General features: G+C 35.9%; 1 protein-coding gene across 7 annotated transcripts in view; it reads left to right on the forward strand.

Annotated features, from left to right (window-relative positions):
• Window positions 1–19708, forward strand: part of DOP1A (DOP1 leucine zipper like protein A) — a 113214-nt gene that overhangs the window by 15338 nt on the left and 78168 nt on the right. For all 7 annotated transcript variants that reach the window (XM_030315898.2, XM_036064407.1, XM_036064408.1 and 4 more), the window contains exon 2: window positions 16595–16785. In XM_030315898.2, coding sequence (XP_030171758.1) covers window positions 16648–16785 — 138 coding nt within the window. In that variant the 5' untranslated portion in view covers window positions 16595–16647. The remainder of the gene's footprint in view (window positions 1–16594; window positions 16786–19708) is intronic.

Raw genomic sequence — 19708 nt, forward strand, 5'->3', positions numbered from 1 at the left:
CTCAAAAATAAACATTAAAAAAATTTTTTTTAATAAAATTTGAATAGAGAAGAGGTGCTGACACAGATTGGAGAAGACTGGTTAGAGAAGTCAGAACATCCCTTGAAAATGAAGAGTCCTGGTTGCCAAAAACTAGGTATTGAATACTGAGGAGAAATTAAGATGAGGGGCTGGAGAAGTGACCATTGACTTTGTCTAAAGCAGTTTACTGGTGACTCTTACGTGGGTGGTTTCCCTGCAGATCATTGTCATAAGACATTTTTGAGTAGGCCAAAGAGTGAAGAGATAAGGAAATGATGAGTATAGGAAAATCTTTCAGAAAGTTTTGTAATGAGGGAGGACAGAGAAATGGGTTGATAGCCAAAAAGTCTGTGAGAGTCAAGAGGAAGCTATGGCTTTTAGTTTCTCACTGTAGGATATTCCAGGCCTTTGTCTATAGGCTGATGGAGAATGATCTTGCACAGGAAGAGACATTGGTGCTGAAGAAGAGTAAACCAATAAGGCACTTAAGGGAAATTCTTGAGAGGTAACAGGAGATGGGATCCAGAGCAAAAGAGTGGGTCTTTGATGGAGGAGGGTCCTTTGTTCCTCAGAACAGGAGGGAAAGTAGAGAGTATGGATATAAGTGGAGATAGATTTGCAGATTTGTTGAAGGGACTATAAGCATTCTTTTTGCTTCTGTTTTCTTAGTTAAATTGGAAGTTGGGTCTTTAGCAACAATGGAGGGATGTGGTATTAGATTTTTGAAAAGAATAGAAGGTATGAATAATTGTGTCAGGCAAGTAAATTTACTAAGGAAACAGTGAATTAGAACAGTGTTGAACTCCTGTTTGAGGTTTGTTTCTCAATTTAAAATGCAATCAGTCAGCCTATGGTTGTATGATTTTTCTTCAGCAGTGTTCAATTGTTTGGGCTCACGCATGGAAAAAGTAGATAATAGAGTTCAACTAAGATTGGGATTTTGCCAGGTGAGTTTGAAGGGAGTATGGAAACTTTACTCCCTGGCCCTGAAGTCAGATGGATATAAAAGAGGAATGAAGAGTAGTGGTTAAGAGTTAGAACTCTAAAGCTAGACTGTTTATGTCTAAATCTCTGACTCTATCGTTTTTACTAAACGTATCATATCACATAATATTTCTATGCCTCAGTCTCTTTATCTGTAAGTGTGGACCATAATAATGTTTACTTCGTAGGATTAAATTAACATATGCAAAACATTTGAGTGGTGCCTGGCACATAGTAAGCCACAATATAAGGTTAGCTAAGGTGTTCCTACCTCTGCTGCATCAGAGGAGGTCTTATCCTGAGAAGGTAGTTAGGACCAGAAGGCAGCCAGACATGCAGAGAAAAGCTGAAGATCTGTTGATCACATATTTGGAGTTTCTTAGAGTGTGTACCATTTGAAGGTTTGAGATTGGGTCAGATGAGGGGACATACAGATCATTAGGGTTCTTGTGGGTACTTAAACCGATTAGTGAAATACCTGGTAGTTGTTTTCTTCCTCCCAGGAAGTTTCCAATTTTCTGGAATAACTAGCTTTATGAGTTGATTAAATAAACTATTCACTAAAGAGTATTAGTGTGTCAGTATTGAAACCCAGAACTTTTGACCAAAATGAGATAAATTTGTTAATAATTGTCTTATTTGTTAGATTGTAATAGTTACCGAATAATTTTTAATTTAGGCAAAACAGTTTGGAAAGAATGTCTACTATATACCTATATAGCAGTTTTTAAAGTACTTTTTCATTCATAATCAACAAGTAAAGTTTTTCCCCCTGAATTACATGGCGCTTTCAGAATGTATTCATTTACGTACCTGGAATGTGATAAAACTCTTGGACAATCCCCAGATATATCTGTAGAATTGGCTAATACTGAATAGTTCTTTGTCTCTTCAGCCCTCCCCCAAACTTTTCATGGCAAAGGAGAGGGGGAAGCCAGGAGCTCAGCTAGTAATAAGCAAATCAGCCAAAGTATCCTTGTGTGGTTATTTTGTGAAATTAGGTCTACTCATTTTTTATAACGATTTAAACAAAATTTTTTAAGATTCAGATGGTCTGTTGGAATGTTTTGTTTCTTGAATACAGCCTTATCACCCTGTAATGTGTGAAAATATAAATATATATACTTCCCTGATAATTTTCATAAGCTTTAATTTGCCTAGAGATTCTATGCCTTCTTTTTTAAACAGCTATTTTGTTTCATTTTTACATTTGAATGAGACAAAAACACTGCACTAAATCATGCTTTATGACAATTCAGGTCCAGTTTATATGTGTTGTAAGTTTGAAAGAATAGCTGAATTGTCAGGTGATACGATTACAGATTAAGGTCAAAAACCTACTTGTTAGCAGCTCCTGAAAGAAAAAAGAAATTTTATTAAGTGTAACTTTATTTTTTCAGTGTTATATTAGTTACAGGTGTACAATATAGTGATTCAGCAATTCCATATTGAAAGAAAAATTATAAATGCCATTCTGTCTTTACCTGTATCACTTTAAGAACAAACCACAATTTTTATTTTTGTTTAGTGATTTTTACTTTTTCAAGTTTCCTAGTTATATTAAATAGTTATTGTACTACCGGGAATAGGTTTTGGGCTTTGTTTTTTGGTTTTTGTTTTTAATTTCAAACAAACAAAAAACCACCTCATTTGATAGAGGTGGTAGAATTGGTAGGTTTCTTGTTTAGGGTGATATAAATGTTATCTATGTTAGAGAACATTTCTCTGGTGAGAAATCTTGGTTGTGGTGATGGTTTTATGGGTGTGTACATTAGTCAGAACTTAGAAGGTATGTTAAATATGTGCAGTTCAATAAAAATAGTAAAAAAAAATTCCACACATTTGGCAATGACACTTTTTTTAAAGTATTTATTTTTGAGAGAGTGTAAGCAGGGGAGATGCAGGGAGAGAGGAGGACAGAGGATCTGAAGTGGGTTCCCTGCTGATAACAGAGTTCAAACCCAATACCTTGAGATCATGACCTGAGCTGAAATCAAGAGTCTGATGCTTAACCAACTGAGCTACCCCGGCACCCTGGCAGTGACACATTTTAATTTGCATTCATGAGACAACTGGATATAATTTAGTCAGAGTCTTCAGTTTTCCATTTTACTACCAATAAGTTCAGAGCCATATCTGGCTCTTAATTACAATTTACTAGTCTTTATAATTTGCATACTTGCTTCCTAGTAATTTTTTATTTTTATTGGTGATAATGGTAGCAATAAGTTTTTAGAGCATTTTCTATGTGCCAGGCACTCTGATAAGTTTAATATGTTCTTTATCTGATCTTGGCAACCATTGAGTTGGGTATTATCATCTTGGTTTATAAATGAGGAAACTGAAGTTTGGCGTTTTGCCCAAGGTCATACAGCTAAGTGTTAAGTAGGATTTGGATTCTCAGCTGTCTTGACTTTAATTCCTGTGCTTGGAGACTCTGCCGCCTATTGCCTATCTTTTTGTGGGCTGGCAGGTTCTACAAAACACTGTTTTGTTGTTAAATATATGCATTTCTTATGAAGTGAAACTACATTTCTGAAGAAGAGGCAGTGTATAAAGTTTCCTTGATCCAATATGAGAAAAGATGTATTCGCATTATGATCTAAGTCATTGGTGTTCAAAGTGTGATTTGTGAGCCATTCACAAATTCTTTGTTAAGAAAACTTGAAATAAGCACAGATGAAAGTAAGCATTTAGACATTTTTATAGCAATTTTATATTCCTACAACAACTATGTACATGATTTATATCAGTCACCAGTGGATTAGGGTAAAACTGGTTCTTTGAAAAGAACTTTGGAAAGTACTGATCTAAGCCACTTTGAAGTAAAATATGGAAAAAAAATACTTGAGAGCTGGAATTTGCATTTATCATATATTGGATTAAAAATTCAAAAGTGATACATCCCTAGACTTCTTCTGATATGCCATAAGTGATTTTATTTTCATTAAAAATAATTGAAGAAGCAGAACCTAATTTCTAGTCCTGGGATCTGGCAATCTTTTCACACAAAAATACCATAACTCCCTGCTGATGAAACTTCTACAAAATGTCCTGTCTCATTTCTCAGCTGTTTGCGTAAGATTTTGTTTTTCATGTTCTACCTAGTGTTATAGGTATCTATACTGTATGAACTCTTTTTAGTTATATTTAAGTGTTTAGACAACTTTTAGCAAAATAAAAAAGAAAAAATCAAATTTCTTACCTGACTGAACTTTTTTTTAGCTGCAAACACATTAAAGAGTTCTAAGCTCCACAAACTTAGCTGGTCATTACTGGTTAGTTTTTTTATACTGAATAAAAAAAAAGTATGTCTGCAGAATATGCCAATTGAGGTAATATTGCTTCACAATTACATCATTACTCTGATTACAGTTAATATGCTGGGAGTTCAAGGAAGAGATCTGGCAAGAGATAGAAATTTGGGAGTTGTCAGAAGATAGAAGGAGTATTAATTAGGTTCCTAGAAGGAAGCAGGATTTACTTAGATGCTTGAAATGAAGAGATTTTGATAGAGACTACTCATAAGCTTGCAGGCAGAGTTTAGGGAGAAAACAGCCTGTTGTCACACACACACACACACACACACACACACACACACAGAGTGGCTTTTGAGTTCTAGGAGAGAAGTTAGTTACCAGAAACAAGTGAGAAAGGTTAATATGTGCCAGACACAGTACTAACTGATGCATATGCTCATTTGATTTTTTCTGTATGGTAATAATTATTATGGTCACATAACCTTCCCTCGTAGAACTGCTGCCTTTTGCTGCATCCCAGAGATTTTGGACTGTTGTGTTTTCATGTTCATTTGTCCCCATGTATTTTTTTATTTTCTCATAGATTTCTTGGTCGACCCAATCATTGTTTAGTATCATGTTGTTTAGCATCGATATATTCATGTGGTTTCCAGATTTTTTCTTGTAATTGACTTCTAGTTTCATACCATTGTGGTCAGAAAAGATGGTTGGTATGATTTGAGTCTTTTAAAATTATTGAGACTTGTTGTTATTGAGACGTGGCCTAACGTGATGTATCCTGGAGAATGTTTGATGTGCACTTGAAAAGAGTTTGTATAGTGCTCTTTTTGGACAGAATGTTCTGTATACATTGGGACTATCTGGTCTAATGTGTCATTCAAAGCCACTGTTTCCTTGTTGATATTCTGTGGATGATCGTGCCATTGATGTAAGTAGGGTGTTAAAGTCCGCTACTATTACTGTCAATTTCTTCTTTTTTGTCTGCTAACATTTGCTTTATTTAAGAGAGAAGGGAGCAGAAAACCTATCAGAAGAACAAATAGCTAAAAACTTTCCTAATCTAAGGAGGGAAACAGACATGCAGATCCAGAAACGCAGAGAGCCCTTAAGATTAATCCGAGGAGGTCCCCACCAAAACACATAATTAAAATGACAAAAAGTAAAGATAAGTAGAAAATTTTTAAAGGAGCAAGAGAAAGCAGTTACAAACAAGGGAAACCCCATAAGGCTATTAGCTGATTTTTTGGCAGAACCTTTGAAGGCCAGAAGGGAGTGGCATGATATGTTTAAAGTTCTGAAAGGAGAAAATGTACAACTAAGAATACTCAGTAAGGTTATTGTTTGGAATAGAAGGAAAGGTAAGGGATTTCCCAGAGAAAAGTTAAAGAAATTTATTACCACTAAGTCAGTCTTACCAGAAAATGTTAAAGGGAATTCTTTAACTCGAACGGAAAGACCATAACTATTAGAAAATTATGAGAGGAAAAAAATTCACAGGTAAAAGCAAACATGTAGTAAATGTAGTAAATTAATCATTTATAAAGCCAGTATGAGGTGAAAACACCAAAGTAGAAAAATCAGCCAAGGTATACACAAAATGAAAAGATGTTAAATATGACATATACATAAATGTGGACAAAGAAGTAAAAATTTAGTGCTTTTAGAATGTGTTCAAACTTAAGCAACCATCAATTTAATGGAGACTGCTTATATATAAGATGACATATATGAATCTAATAATAACCACAAATCAAAACCTACAGTAGATACACAAAAAAGAGAAAGGAATCCCAGTATAACACTAAAGAAAGCCATCAAACAACAGGGAAGAGAGCAAGAGAAGAAAAGAACAGGGAAAAACTACAAAACAGGGAAAAACTACCACCTCAGACCTAAAGACACAGACTAAAAATGACGGATTGCAGAAAACATATACTGTGCAAGTGGAAGTGAAAAAAACCAGGGTAGCAATACTTATATCAGACAAAATAGACTTTAAATCTTTAAAAAAAGATTGTCTTTTGTCCCTGAAGCACACATTGCTGTGTGTGTTTATGGTTAAATCTAGTTTAAAAGATTTTTATTAACCATAGATTAATGATAAAACAGCTTGCAGAATTGTTAATTCATTCCCAGTCTCAACTATTATACTTACATCACTGTGTATGAATCCAACTTGAGCTTAACTATCTGTTCCAAGTTATGTGCTGTGCCACATACAAATAAGTAGGAAATAGAGTTCCTGCTTTCAAAGACTTCTTCCCAATTAGGGGAATTGTGTATTGAATCTGTGAAACAAAATCAATGTTGAAAGGGAAGACAGTTAAGATTAGTTTTGGTTCATTTAAGTTCATTTTGGATTTCTCGCAGTACTTCAAAATACTGCTTTGTTTTGTTGCTGTTAAAGTCCAGGGTATAAAGATATAATAACAATGTAAGTTTTTTTCCTGCATAAATTTTACATTATTTAAATTTTTTTTTTTAACATTTATTTATTTTTGAGACAGAGACAGAGCGTGAACAGGGGAGGGTCAGAGAAAGAGGGAGACACCGAATCTGAAACAGGCTCCAGGCTCTGAGCTGTCAGCACAGAGCCCGACGCAGGGCTCGAACCCACAGACCACGAGATCATGACCTGAGCCGAAGTCGGACGCCTAACCGACTGAGCCACCCAGGCGCCCCAGACATTATTTTAAACCACAAGGGCCTGCCCCTTCCAATTGGGAGTGAAAGTATCATGCATTAGGTCAGGGTTATTCTCTTTATTCTGCACCTAGACATAGTGCTTGGCACTTTGTGTACTGAAGTAAGTCAAGTGTTTAAGATAATTATTGTCTGTAAAAATAGGATTTGAGGATTTGTCTGTTTTTATTTTTATGGATAAAAGAATTAAGGTAGAGAACTGGGTAGTTTGTATCATTCTGTCACAACCTTAACCAAAAATTTTTTTTGATTTAATAAATTCATAGATTCTTACCCTTTTTTCAGTGCCAACAGGTATTATTAATATAGGTTATATTCTCTAGAGTAGGGACTCGTAACCTTTTTGAGGATTTTGTTAAAAACCATTTTTGAGAATGTTATAAAAGCAGTAGACTCTCTCCCCAATAAAATATAAGAGGTAAATTTTGCATGTAATTTGAGGTAATTCACAGGTCCCTAAGGCCCCATTATATAAAAATGTAGATGTACTGGTATGCACACATATATACATACTTACCTTCATTGAGATAAAATTCGCCTACCATACAATTCACCTATTTAAAGTGTATGATTTAGCAGTTTTCAGTACAGAGTTGTATGACCATCTTTACAGTCATTTTTATTTATTGAAGTATAGTTAAGATACAGTGTTATATTAGTTTCAGGTGTACAGTAATAATTCAACAGTTCTGTACTTTACTCAGTGCTTATCAAGATAAGTGTAGTCTTAATCCCCTTATTTATTTCATACATACTCCATCTGACCTCCCTTATTGCAACTACTGTTTGTTCTCCGTATTTAAGAGTTTGGGTTGTTTTTTTTAATCTATTTTTCTCTTTGTTCATTTGTTTCTTAAATTCCACATGAGTGAAATCATGATATTTGTCTTTCTCTGTCTGACTTTGCAAATGGCACTATCTCATTTTTTATGGCGCAGTAATATTCCATTGTGTCTACAGATACCACATCTTTTTTATCCATTCATCTATCAGTGGACACTTGGGTTGCTTCCATGTCTTGGCTATTATAAATAATACTAAATAAATAAACATAGGAGTGCATATGTCTTTTCATTTTATTTGAGTAAATTCCCACTAGTGGATCATATGGTAATTCTATTTTTAATTTTTTGAGGAACCTCCATACTGTCTTCTGCAGTGGCTACACCAATTTGCATTCCCACCAGCGGTGCACTGGGGTCTCTTATTCTCCACATCCTTGCTAACAACTTGTTATTTTTTGTTTTTTTGATTCTAGCTATTCTGATAGGTATAAGGTGAGATCTCATTGTGGTTTATCTTTGGATTTCCCTGAAGATTATTAGTGTTGAGCATCTTTTTCATGGGTCTCTTGGCCATTTGTAGGTCTTCTTTGGAAAACATCTATTCAGGTCCTCTGCCCATCTTTTAATTGGATTTTTTTGGTATTCAGTTTTATAAGTTCTTTATGTATTTTGAAAATGAAACCCTTATGGCATATATCATTTACAAATATTTTCTTCTATTCAGTAGGTTACCTGTTTGTTTCATTGGTGGTTTTGTTCACTGAGCGAAAGCTTTTTGTTTTGGTATGGTCCCAATAGTTTAATTTTGGTTTTGTTTCTCTTGCCACAGGAGACATATCTAGAAAATTGTTACTATGGCTGTTGTCAAATTACTACTTTTGGTTTCTTCCAGGAGTTTATGGTTTCAGGTCTCACATTTAGATCTTTATTCCCTTTTGAATTTCTTTTTGTGTATTATGTAAGAAAATGGTCCAGTTTGATTCTTTTGCATGCTGCTGTTTAGTTTTTCCAGCACCATTCATTGAAGACTGTCTTTTCTCTATTGTATATTATTGCCTCGTTTATTATAGATTAATTGACCATATAAGCATGGGTTTATTTGAGCTCTGTATTCTGTTTTACTGATTTATGTGTCTGTTTTTGTGCCAGTACCATACTGTTTTGTTTTCTACAGCTTTGTGATATATCTTGAAATCTTAGATTGTGATAACTTCCAGCTTTGTTCTTTCAGGATTGCTTTGGCTATTCAGGGTCCTTTGTGGCTCTATATATAAATTTTAGGACTTTTTTCTAGATCAGTGAAAAATGCTGTTGGTATTTTGATAGGGATTTGCATTAAATCTTTACATCTAGATTGCTTTGGGGAGTATGGATCTCTTAATAATATTGGATCTTCCATCCATGAGCATGGAATATCTTTCCATTTGTGTCATCTTCAATTTCTTTCGTTAGTGTTTTACAGTTTTCAGAGTACCAGTCTTTTACCTCCTTGGTTAAATTTATTCCAATATATTTTATTCTTTTTGGTGCAAATAGAAGTGAGATTGTAGCCTTAATTTCTCTTTCTGCTATCTCATTATTAGTGTAGAGAAATACAACAGGTTTCTGTATGTTGTGTATTCTGTGCTTTACTGATTTCACTTATCAGTTCTGATAGTTTTTTGGTGGAGTCCTTAAGGTTTTCTATATATAGTATCATGTCATCATGTAAGTAGTGAAAGTTTTACTCCTTCCTTATCAGATGCCTTTTATTTGTTGTCTGATTGCTACAGCTAGGACTTCCAGTACTGTGTTGAATAAAAGTAGTGAGAGTGGACATCCCTGTCTTGTTCTTGATCTTAGAGGAAAAGCTTTCACCTTTCCACCATTGAATATAATATTAGCTGTGGGTTTTTCATATATGGCCTTTATTTTGTTGAGGTATGTTCTCTAAATCTACTTTCATGAGAATTCTTATCATGAATTGATGTACTTTGTCAGATGCTTTTTCTGCATCTATTTTGATGATCTATGATGTTTTTCCTTCCTCTCGTTAATGTGATATAAACCACCCATGCAAATATTGAGCCACCCATGCATCCCTGCAATAAATTTCACTTGATCATGGTTAATAACTTTTTAAGTATATTATTGGATTCAATTTGTGAATATTTTGTTGATAATTTTTGCATCTGTGTTCATCAGAGATACTGACCTGTAATTCTCTTTTTTTGTAGTGTCTTTATCTGGTTTTGGCATCAGGATAATGCTGGCCTAATAGAATGAATTGGATGCTTTTCTTTATTTTTTTGGAATAGTTTGAGAAGAATAGGTACTTAACTCTTTTTCCAAATGTTTGGTAGAATTCACTTGTGAAGCTATAATATCTCCAATAATCCCTTGTAATTCTATAGTGTCAATTGTTACTTCTCTTTCATTTCTGATTTTGTTTGAATTCTTTTTTTTTTTTTTTTTAAATGAGTCTAGCTAAAGTTTTGTTGATTTCATCGATCTTTTCAAAAACCAGCTCCTGGTTTCACTGATCTGTTCTTTCTTTTTTTTTTTTTTTAATTTTTTTTCTTTTTAAATTTATTTTTGAGAGACAGAGACAGAGCACAAGTGGGGGAGGGACAGAGAGAGAATGAGACACAGAATCTGAAGCAGGCTCCAGGCTCTGAGCTGTCAGCGCAGCGCCTGACACGGGGCTCAAACTCACAAACTGTGAGATCATGACCTGAGTGGAAGTCGGATGCTTAACGACTGAGCCAACCAGGCGCCCCTCATTGATCTGTTCTATTGTTTGTTTGTTTGTTTTTTAGTTTTTATTTCTTTTCTGTTCTAATGTTTGTTTTCTTCTACTGGTTTTGGGTTTTGGTTTTCTTCTTTTTCTGGCTCCTTTAGGTGAAAGTTTAGGTTGTTTGAGATTTTTATTATTTCTTCAGGTAAATCTGTATTGCTATAAACTTCCTCCTAGAACTACTTTTGTTGCTTCCCAAAGATTTTGGACTGTTGTGTTTTCATTTTCATTTGTCTCCATGTATTTTGTTTATTTTTCTCTTTGATTTCTTGGTTGTTCCATTCATTTTTTTTTCCATTCATTTTTTAGTAACATGTTATTTAACCTCCATGTGTTTGTGTTCTTTCCAGGTTTTTTCTTGTGAATTGATTTCTAGTTTAATAGCATTCCTCTCAGAAAGGATGCATGGTATAACATCAGTGTTTTTGAATTTATTGAGACTTGTTTTGTGCCCTAATATGTGATCTCTTTTGGAGAATGTTCCATGTATACTTGAAAAGAATGTGTATTCTGGTGTTTTAGGGTGGAATGTTCTGAATATATCCATTAGACCCATCTTCTCCAGTGTGTCTTTTGAAACCACTGTTTTCATGTTTATTTTGTTTTTGGGTGATCTATCCATTGATGTAATTGGGGTGTTAAAGTTCCCTGCTTTATGTATTTGGGTGCTTTCATGTTGGGTGCATAATATTTGTAATTGTTATATTTTCTTGTTGGATTTTTCCTTTTATTAATGTATGTAATTAATGCTTCCTTCTCTTTGTCTCTTATTACAGTCTTTGCTTAAAGGCTGTTTTGTCCAGGGGTACATGGGTGACTGAGTTGTTTAAGTATTCAACTCTTGGTTTCAGCTCAGGCCATGATCTCATGTGAGTTCGAGTCCCCACATCAGGCTCCACACTGACAGTACAGAGCCTGCTTCGGATTCTCCCCTTCTCTCTGCCCTTCCCCTGCTCATACACACACTCTTTTTCAAAATAAATAAAAATAAAAACTTTAAAGGATATTTTGCTTGATGTAAGTATTTCTACTTGCTTTTTGTTTCCATTTGCATGATAAGTGCTTTTCCATTCTGTCACTTTCAATCTGCATGTGTCTTTAGGTCTGAAATGAATCTCTTGTAGCCAGTCTATAAATGGTTCTTGCTTTTTTATCCATTCTGTCATCCTTTTATTGGAGCATTTAGTCTATTTACATTCAAAGTAATTAATGATAGAAAAGTACTTATTGCTCTTCTGTTACTTGTTTCATACTTTTTTTTGTAGTTCTTCTCTGTTTCTTCCTATTGCTCTCTTATCTGATGGTTTGTTGGCTCACTCTGATATACTTGGATTCCTTTCTCTTTATTTTTTGCATATTTATTACAAATTTTTGCTTTGTGGTTACCATTAGGTTTGTATATAACATCTTATACATATAGCAGTCTATATTGATGATGGCTTAAGTTTAAACCCATTCTTTATTCCTCTCCCCCTCATATTTTAGGTATAATGGCATCTTACTTTATATGCTTTTATTTTGTGAATCCCTTGACTGATTTTTGTTGACATACTTATTTTTACTGCTTTTTTCTTTCCTACTTATTCCCTCTTATGGTCTTTCCTTTCCACTCAAAGTGTCCCCTGTAATATTTCTTACAGGACTGGTTTAGTGGTTATGAATTCCTTTAACTTCTGTTTGGGAAACTCTTCATCCCTCTTTCTATTCTAAATTATGGCCTTGCTAGAGTATTCCTGGCTGCAGTTTTCTTCTTTCAACACTTTGAGTATGTCATGCTCATCACCTTCTGGTCTGCAAAATTTCTGCTGAAAAATCCGGTGGTAGCCTTATGGGGTTTCCCTTGTATGTAACTGTTTTCTCTTGCTGCTTTTAAAATTCCTTCTTTATCACTACTTTTTGCCATTTTAATTACTGTGTGTGTATTTAATTCTTGGTGTGGACCTCCTTGAGTTGATTTGTCAGAGGTTCTCTGTGCCTCTGGATCTCGATTTCTGTTTCCTTCCCCAGATTCAGGAAGTTTTCAGCTCTTATTTCTTCAAATATGGTTTCTGTCCCCTTTTCTGTCTCTCCTCCTTCTGGGATCCTTATAATGCAAATGTTATTACAGTTGATGATATGGCTAAATTTACCTAAGCCTATTTTCATTTTTTGTTATGTCTTTTCTTCTTTCTTGCTCAACTTGAGTGCTTTCCATTACTCTGTCCTCTAGATCACTAATCCGTTCTTCTGCTTCCTCTAGTCTACTATTTATTCCACCTAGTGTATTGTTAAAATTTTTTAGTTTACTTATTTATTTTAAGAGAGACAGAGCCAGCATGAGTGGGGGAGGGGCAGGAGGAGAGGGAGAGAGAGAATCCCAAGCAGGCTCCATGCTGTCAGTGCAGAACCTGACATGGGGCTCCATCACACGACCGTGAGATCATGACCTGAGTTGAAATCAAGAGTCAGATGCTTAACCAGCTGAGCCACCCAGGCACCCTCTATCTAGTGTATTTTTAATTTCAGTAATTCAGTTCTTCATCATTAATTGGTTATGTTCTCTCTTTGTTAAGAGTCTCACTGAGGTCCTTCACTCTTTTCTTAAAAGTCCAGTGAGTATCTCTATGACCATTACTTTAAATTCTTTATCAGTTGTATTACTTATTTCTGTATTGTTTAGCTCTCACTGTGATTTTTGTCCTGTTTCATTTGGGATATATTCTCTGTCTCTTCCATTTGTTTAACTGTGTCTGTTTCCATATGTTTGGAAAGTCAGCTACATCTCCTGCTCTGGAAAGTAGTGGCCTATTAAGAGGGCATGTAGTGCCCTATAGTGCTTTGTCCCCTGCTGACCAGTACCTGGCACTTCAGGGGTATCTCCTATGTGCGTTGTCTGTGCCCTGCTGTTGTAGCTGAGCAGCTTTTGCCTTCTGTCCATTTGTCTACAATGGCTCTCTTTGCTTCTTATGGGCAGGATTTGGTCCTTGTGTTGCTAATCGGCCAGCCTGGGGCCACCTTGAACTTAACTTGAACATTTGCCAGAGATGTAGTAGCACAGAGGTGTAGGAGAATGTGAGGACAGGGCATCTGGTGCCAGCAAGGTTGTCAGCCACAGGAGGGTTCCTGCAGCTGCTGGGGACTAAGGCACGTGGGTTGGAAGAGGCTGATATACAGAAGTGTATGGGGGCAGGTCTGGTAGTGTTAGCAAGGTTTGTCCAGGTCTGCTATGGGTGATGATCTCGAGTAGAGTTCTGGCTGTTTGGGGCATGTTTGCAAGAGACCAAGTGGGGGGGGGGGCACTATGAACAAGTTAGGTAGCAAGCGTTGGTGCCCTGGCTGGTTGCTGCAGGTGTCCATGTGTTTATGCTGCGGAGTGAGGGAGAGAAAGCTCATTTGTTCCTGGAGAAGTCTCCCAAAGATCCCTGCCCCTGTGGCACATGCTCTGAGATTAGTAAGCAAATCTCCCTCCTGGATACCCCAGGCTTTTGACAGATTGCTGCTGCTTTGCTGTATCTTGGGTGGAGCTATTTGTTGTGTTGTCTCTTTAAGGCTGGGACTCAGTTTCTTCTCGCCCTCCTTGCTCTCTCATAAACCTGATTTTTAAAGTTCCAGGTGTGTGTGTGTGTGTGTGTGTGTGTGTGTGTGTGTGTGTGTTTTACATTTATTTATTTTAGATAGAGCACAAGTTGGGGAGGGGCAGAGAGAGAGGGAGACACAGAATTCAAAGCAGGCTTCAGGCTCTGAGTGTCAGTACAGAGCCCAAGGTGGGGCTCAAACTCAAACTGAGATCATGACCTGAGCCTAAGTCAGTCGCTTAACCGACTGACCCACCCAGGTGCCCCCTAAAGTTCCAGGTTTTTAAGTCCTGCCTGCGATTGTAAGAACTCACAAAATTTGACCCCTCTGGTTTTGAAAGCCAAATATTTGGGGATTCATCTTCCCTGTGCAGTCTCCCTGGTGTGAAAGTTTGTTTCTCTCCTCTCTTGTGCCTGGGGTGTTCCTCCCTCCCTCCTGTGGAAAGTCCCTTGGGTCTATTTAGCTCCTAATCTGTCACCACCCTCCTACTCTCTTTGATATGGCCTCTTCCTTACATTTAGCTGTGGAGAGTTTGTTCTTCCAGTCTCTGGGTCATTTTTTTTAGTTACTTACACTAATGTGTTTATCATCTGGCTGTATCCATGGGACAAGGTGAGCTTAGTGTCATCCTACTCTGCTATCTTCCCTGGAAGTCCTCTTCTCTTTTCATTTTGTGACCATTCCTTTAAAGCAGAAAGGTGAAGTCCAATTTATTTTGTTGTTGCTTGTGATGTTTTTATGTTATTTCTAAGAAGACTGCCTAGCCCTAGGCCACAAAAACTTACTCCTGTACTTTATTCTAAGACTTTTATAACTGTTACATTTAGAGCTATCATCCATTTTGAGTTGATTTTTGTGTTGATATGAGGAAGGAGTCAACTTCATTATTTTACATGTGGATATCCAGTTACCCCAAAACCATTTGTTGGAAAGACTGTTTTTACCTTTCATTTAATCATGTTGAGATACTCTGAGTCCCATTCTTAGATCCTCCTCCACATCCATAAATCCAGCTCTAAAGAAAGGTACAGAGTTAGTTAAAAGTCTGACAGGATAACAAAAATAGTGGAGGAGAGGCCACATTGGGCCAAATTTAGTTGAGCCTCATTTAAATCCTTACTACTGCTCTATTAGTTATCTAGTGCTATATAACAAATTACCCCCCAAGTCAGGGGCCTAAATCAGCAAGATTATTATAAGTCATGAATTTGAGAGACTTTGGTTATGTAGCTCTGTGTCAGGACCTCTCATGAAGTTACAGTCAGTATGTTGGTTGGTACTGCAGTCAAATGAAGGTTTGCTTGGAAATGGGAGATCTGCTTCCAAAACGACTCACTCACATGACTGTTGGCAGAAAGCTGCAGTTCTTTACCACTGGAACCTCCCCATAGGGCTCGTGTAAGTGTTCTCACAAGGTGGCAACTGGCTTTCCCCAGACCTAATGATCTTAGTTTAGAGACGATAAGGGAGAAAGCTAAAGTTCTTTTATAACCTAGTTTTAGCCATGACACATTATCACTTCTGCCTTGCTATTTTTGTCAGAATTGAGTCACAAAATCCAGCCCAAGGGGCTAGAGGATTTGGAACCACATTTTTAAAATCAGTATCAAAGAATGTATGAACATGTTTTAAATTACCATGTGTAGGGGCGCCTGGGTGGCGCAGTCGGTTAAACGTCCGACTTCAGCCAGGTCACGATCTCGCGGTCCGTGAGTTCGAGCCCCGCGTCAGGCTCTGGGCTGATGGCTCAGAGCCTGGAGCCTGTTTCCGATTCTGTGTCTCCCTCTCTCTCTGCCCCTCCCCCGTTCATGCTCTGTCTCTCTCTGTCCCAAAAATAAATAAACGTTGAAAAAAAAAAATTAAAAAAAAAAAATTACCATGTGTATTTGTAAGTTTCATCAAAAGTAAGGTCAAATTCCGAATAGTTGATGTTCCTTTATACTATAAATGCTCATTTATTGTCTAATAAAATGAGATGACCTCCAAATATTTTTTTAAGCTTTATTTAAGACTCTCTACACCCAACGTGGGGCTCAAACTCAAAACCCCGAGATCAAGAATCACATACTCTTCAACTGTGCCAGCCAGGTGCCCCTCCAAGTCATTCTTTTTTTTTTTTTTTTTTTTTTTTTTCATTTTTTTTTCCACTGCATGTCCTTGATATATCAAATCCAAACCAATCTTAATGTATTTATGTATCAAAACAAGGCAAAAGAGTATGTCTATCACAAATATTGTATCAGAAAATAGGAGATAAATAACATGATTTCTAAGCTGAAATAAGTACCAGAATATTTCCTATTCTTTTATATCCCTTTGTTCTCACAGCCATTTTCCAGTTTGTGGGAAGGAACACGTGAATTCTTCATGACTCTGTGTACTAGTTGACCAGTTTTGACCACTTCTCACTCAAGAAACATTTTTAAGTTAGCCAATAGTTTTATAGCAAGAGCATATGAACTCATTTTAATACTTTGTAACTTTGGTTCCTTCTGCAAACTTTTTTATAGGTGATGATTTTACATGACTTTGGAACTGGTCTCTAGTGGAACGCTGTGGGAGGATGAACACAGAAGAGCTGGAGTTACTGAGTGACTCCAAATACAGAAACTATGTAGCCGCAATTGACAAAGCACTAAAGAATTTTGAATATTCCAGTGAATGGGCAGATTTGATATCGGCACTTGGAAAACTTAATAAGGTATGTCCAGAAATTCAGAAATCTGAATTTCTACTTACTGGACTTCTCTAAAGCTTGAAGTAAAGAATTGTAAAAAACATAACTAAAGCTTAGAATTACTTTTGGTACTGCTATTTTACTTCACGAATTGCATGCCTGAACAGCCAGGCATATTTTGAGGTCAAAACAACATTACCATTAAAAACATGAGACTAGGAAGCAAACATGCTAATAACTCTGAGGGCTAACAAGCTTCTGTAATTGAGCAAAGTTATGGTTCTGGAGTTCCTGACAACAAAATTAGAAACTGGTGTAGAAAGTGGTAACTTGAAATGTGCTTTACAAATGTTATGTAGCAGTAAGGAAAATTTTGTATCCAGGCAATTCTTAGATATATTCAGTACTTTTTTTTACGAAAGTGATAAGTAGTCACTTAGGCCTTGAGGGTTGGCCTTGAATGTTTCCTCTTAACATGTCTGGTTTTAATCCACTATTATGATGGCATTACAGATCAATTCATAGCTTTACATTTTTACACTTTTTTTTGTTTGTTTTCTTAGATCAAACTTTGCTCACCTCGTACTTATAGTTTTGATTTGGGGAATTTTTGGAGTTTTGTTTTGTTTTGTTTTGTTTTGTTTTTTAGCAGTTGTTACTGAATTGGAATGTTTTTAAATATTAAATGCAGTAGGGAAGATGATAAGAAATGAGAGCTCTCCCCGTAACTTTTAACATCAAATAGCTTAACATACAATTATTAGGAAAGAAATTATCCTAAAATACATTCCAAGTACACTATTGCTTGACCTCATACATACTATAGATAATTAATGTCTTCCAGAAAAGCTTTCGTTTTTAATGTGCCAAGGATTTATCTTAAAATTAGATGCACAAACTTCTGTTTGACATGTTAACTTGTAACATGGGTTACATGGGTTTGATAAATTCTCAGATTTTTTTTATAATATCCTCAAGAAATTGCATCCAAAATTATGAGTATGCTTAAAGGTAGTTAGGTTCTTTCTTGCTCTGAAGAGTCTCTTTCTTTCTTTCTTTCTTTCTTTCTTTCTTTCTTTCTTTCTTTCTTTCTTTCTTTCTGTGTTTATTTTTAAGAGAGAGAGAGAGACAGAGCATGAGCAGGGGAGGGGCAGAAAAAGAGGGAGACACAGAATCCAAGGCAGGCTCTGAGCTTTTGGAGCAGAGCCCTATGCAGGGCTTGAAATCATGAAGTGTGAGATCATGACCTGAGCTGAAGTCAGACGCTTAACTGACTGAGCCACCCAGTCTCCTTCTGAAGAATCTCTTTCTGAAGACTTACTAGGAGTTATATTTAAAAACAGTTTACTTTTTTTTAATTTTTTAAAGATTTTATTTTATTATTACTTTTTAACATTTACTTTTGAGAGAGAGTAGGGGAGGGGCAGAGAGAGAAGGAGACACAGAATCTGAAGCAGGCGCCAGGCTCCAAGCTATCAGTACAGAGCCTGACGTGGGGCTTGAACTCAGTAAGCACGAGATCATGACCTGAAGTCTGACCCTCAAGCAACTGAGGCACCCAGTCGCCCCTAAAGATTTTAAGTAATCTCTACACCCAACATGAGGCCCAAACTCACTCAGATCAAGAGTCACATGCTCCACTAGCTGAGCCAGCCAGGCACTCCTAAAAGCAATTTATTAAATGTGGAAATTAATAGACCTAATTAAGTACATAAGTAGTTTTTATACTTAATATTTATGAAAACATTTTATTGTATCCAGATAACACAGAGGAGGATATGCAAGTCATTGGGAAAACTTAAGCTGTGAACAGGCAAGGATTGTATTTAGTATAAATTTGTTGAAAATAGTCTAAATACATGTTTTAATATAAAATGTTATTTATTAATATACTACATTTTCACCTCATTATACATTTTTTTCAATTCAAAATTGCTTTTAAAAAGAACGTTTTCCAATTCAGAAATCCTTTTAGATAATGGTGCTATAAAAAAATCATGCTATATTTTACTTTTCTTTTAAAATTTTATTTCGTATTAACACAGTTTTTTTTATTAAAGCATTTTATGTTATAGATCGTTAAATTTCCTTCTGCAGAAGTAATTATACCTTTCCTTAAGATATATGTGAATATTGGGGTGTCTGGCTGACCCAGTTGGAAAAACATATTTCATTTCAGGGCCTTGAGTTTAAGCCCCATGTTGCGTGTGAAGATTACTAAAAATAAATAAATTTAAAATATGTAAATACTGACTCTTGGTTACTGTGTTTAAAATTGAGATTAAAACTTTGGACACACGGAAGCAGCTAGTTGAAAAATGTTTTTCATAGCTGTGTTCTTGCCAGTGTTTTGCCCTTAATTTGCTTTTCATTTCTAGATTTAACTTTATTTGCCTTCATTGCATCTATTTTAAAACTAAATTAAAAACTTGTAGTGGGAAGACTTTTGAAAATGTTTTATGTAGGGGCACAGGGGTAGCCCAGTCGGTTAAGCGTCCAACTCTTGATTTCAGCTCAGGTCGTGATCACATGGTCTCGTGAGTTTGAGCCCCACATGGGCTCCACATTGGCTGTATGGAGCCTGCTTGAGATTCTCCCTCTTCCTGTGCTCTCTCCTATTTGCACTCTCTCTGTCTTTCTCAAAATAAATAAACTTAAAAAAAAAAATGAAGAAAATGTTATATTTAAGTGGACCTCAGAGCCTTCACTTTTGTTAAAAACCTGGAGATCTTGTCCTGAATTTTCTACTGTACTGCCTTTGACAGATCATTTTATGTATTTTAATTTCAGTTCTTTATTTTGTAAGATAAAGGACTTTTTTTAATATTTCTTCTAAATCAAATTCTAGCATATTATCCTGTTTTCATTGTGCATTTATTCTGTAATGTTTTATCAGCACTGTACTATAATACTTTGAAGAATTAATTTATGAGTTCTTTTTTGTTAC

The sequence above is a fragment of the Lynx canadensis genome, chromosome B2 (assembly GCF_007474595.2).
Source record: "Lynx canadensis isolate LIC74 chromosome B2, mLynCan4.pri.v2, whole genome shotgun sequence".
In the NCBI taxonomy this organism is placed as follows: domain Eukaryota; kingdom Metazoa; phylum Chordata; class Mammalia; order Carnivora; family Felidae; genus Lynx; species Lynx canadensis.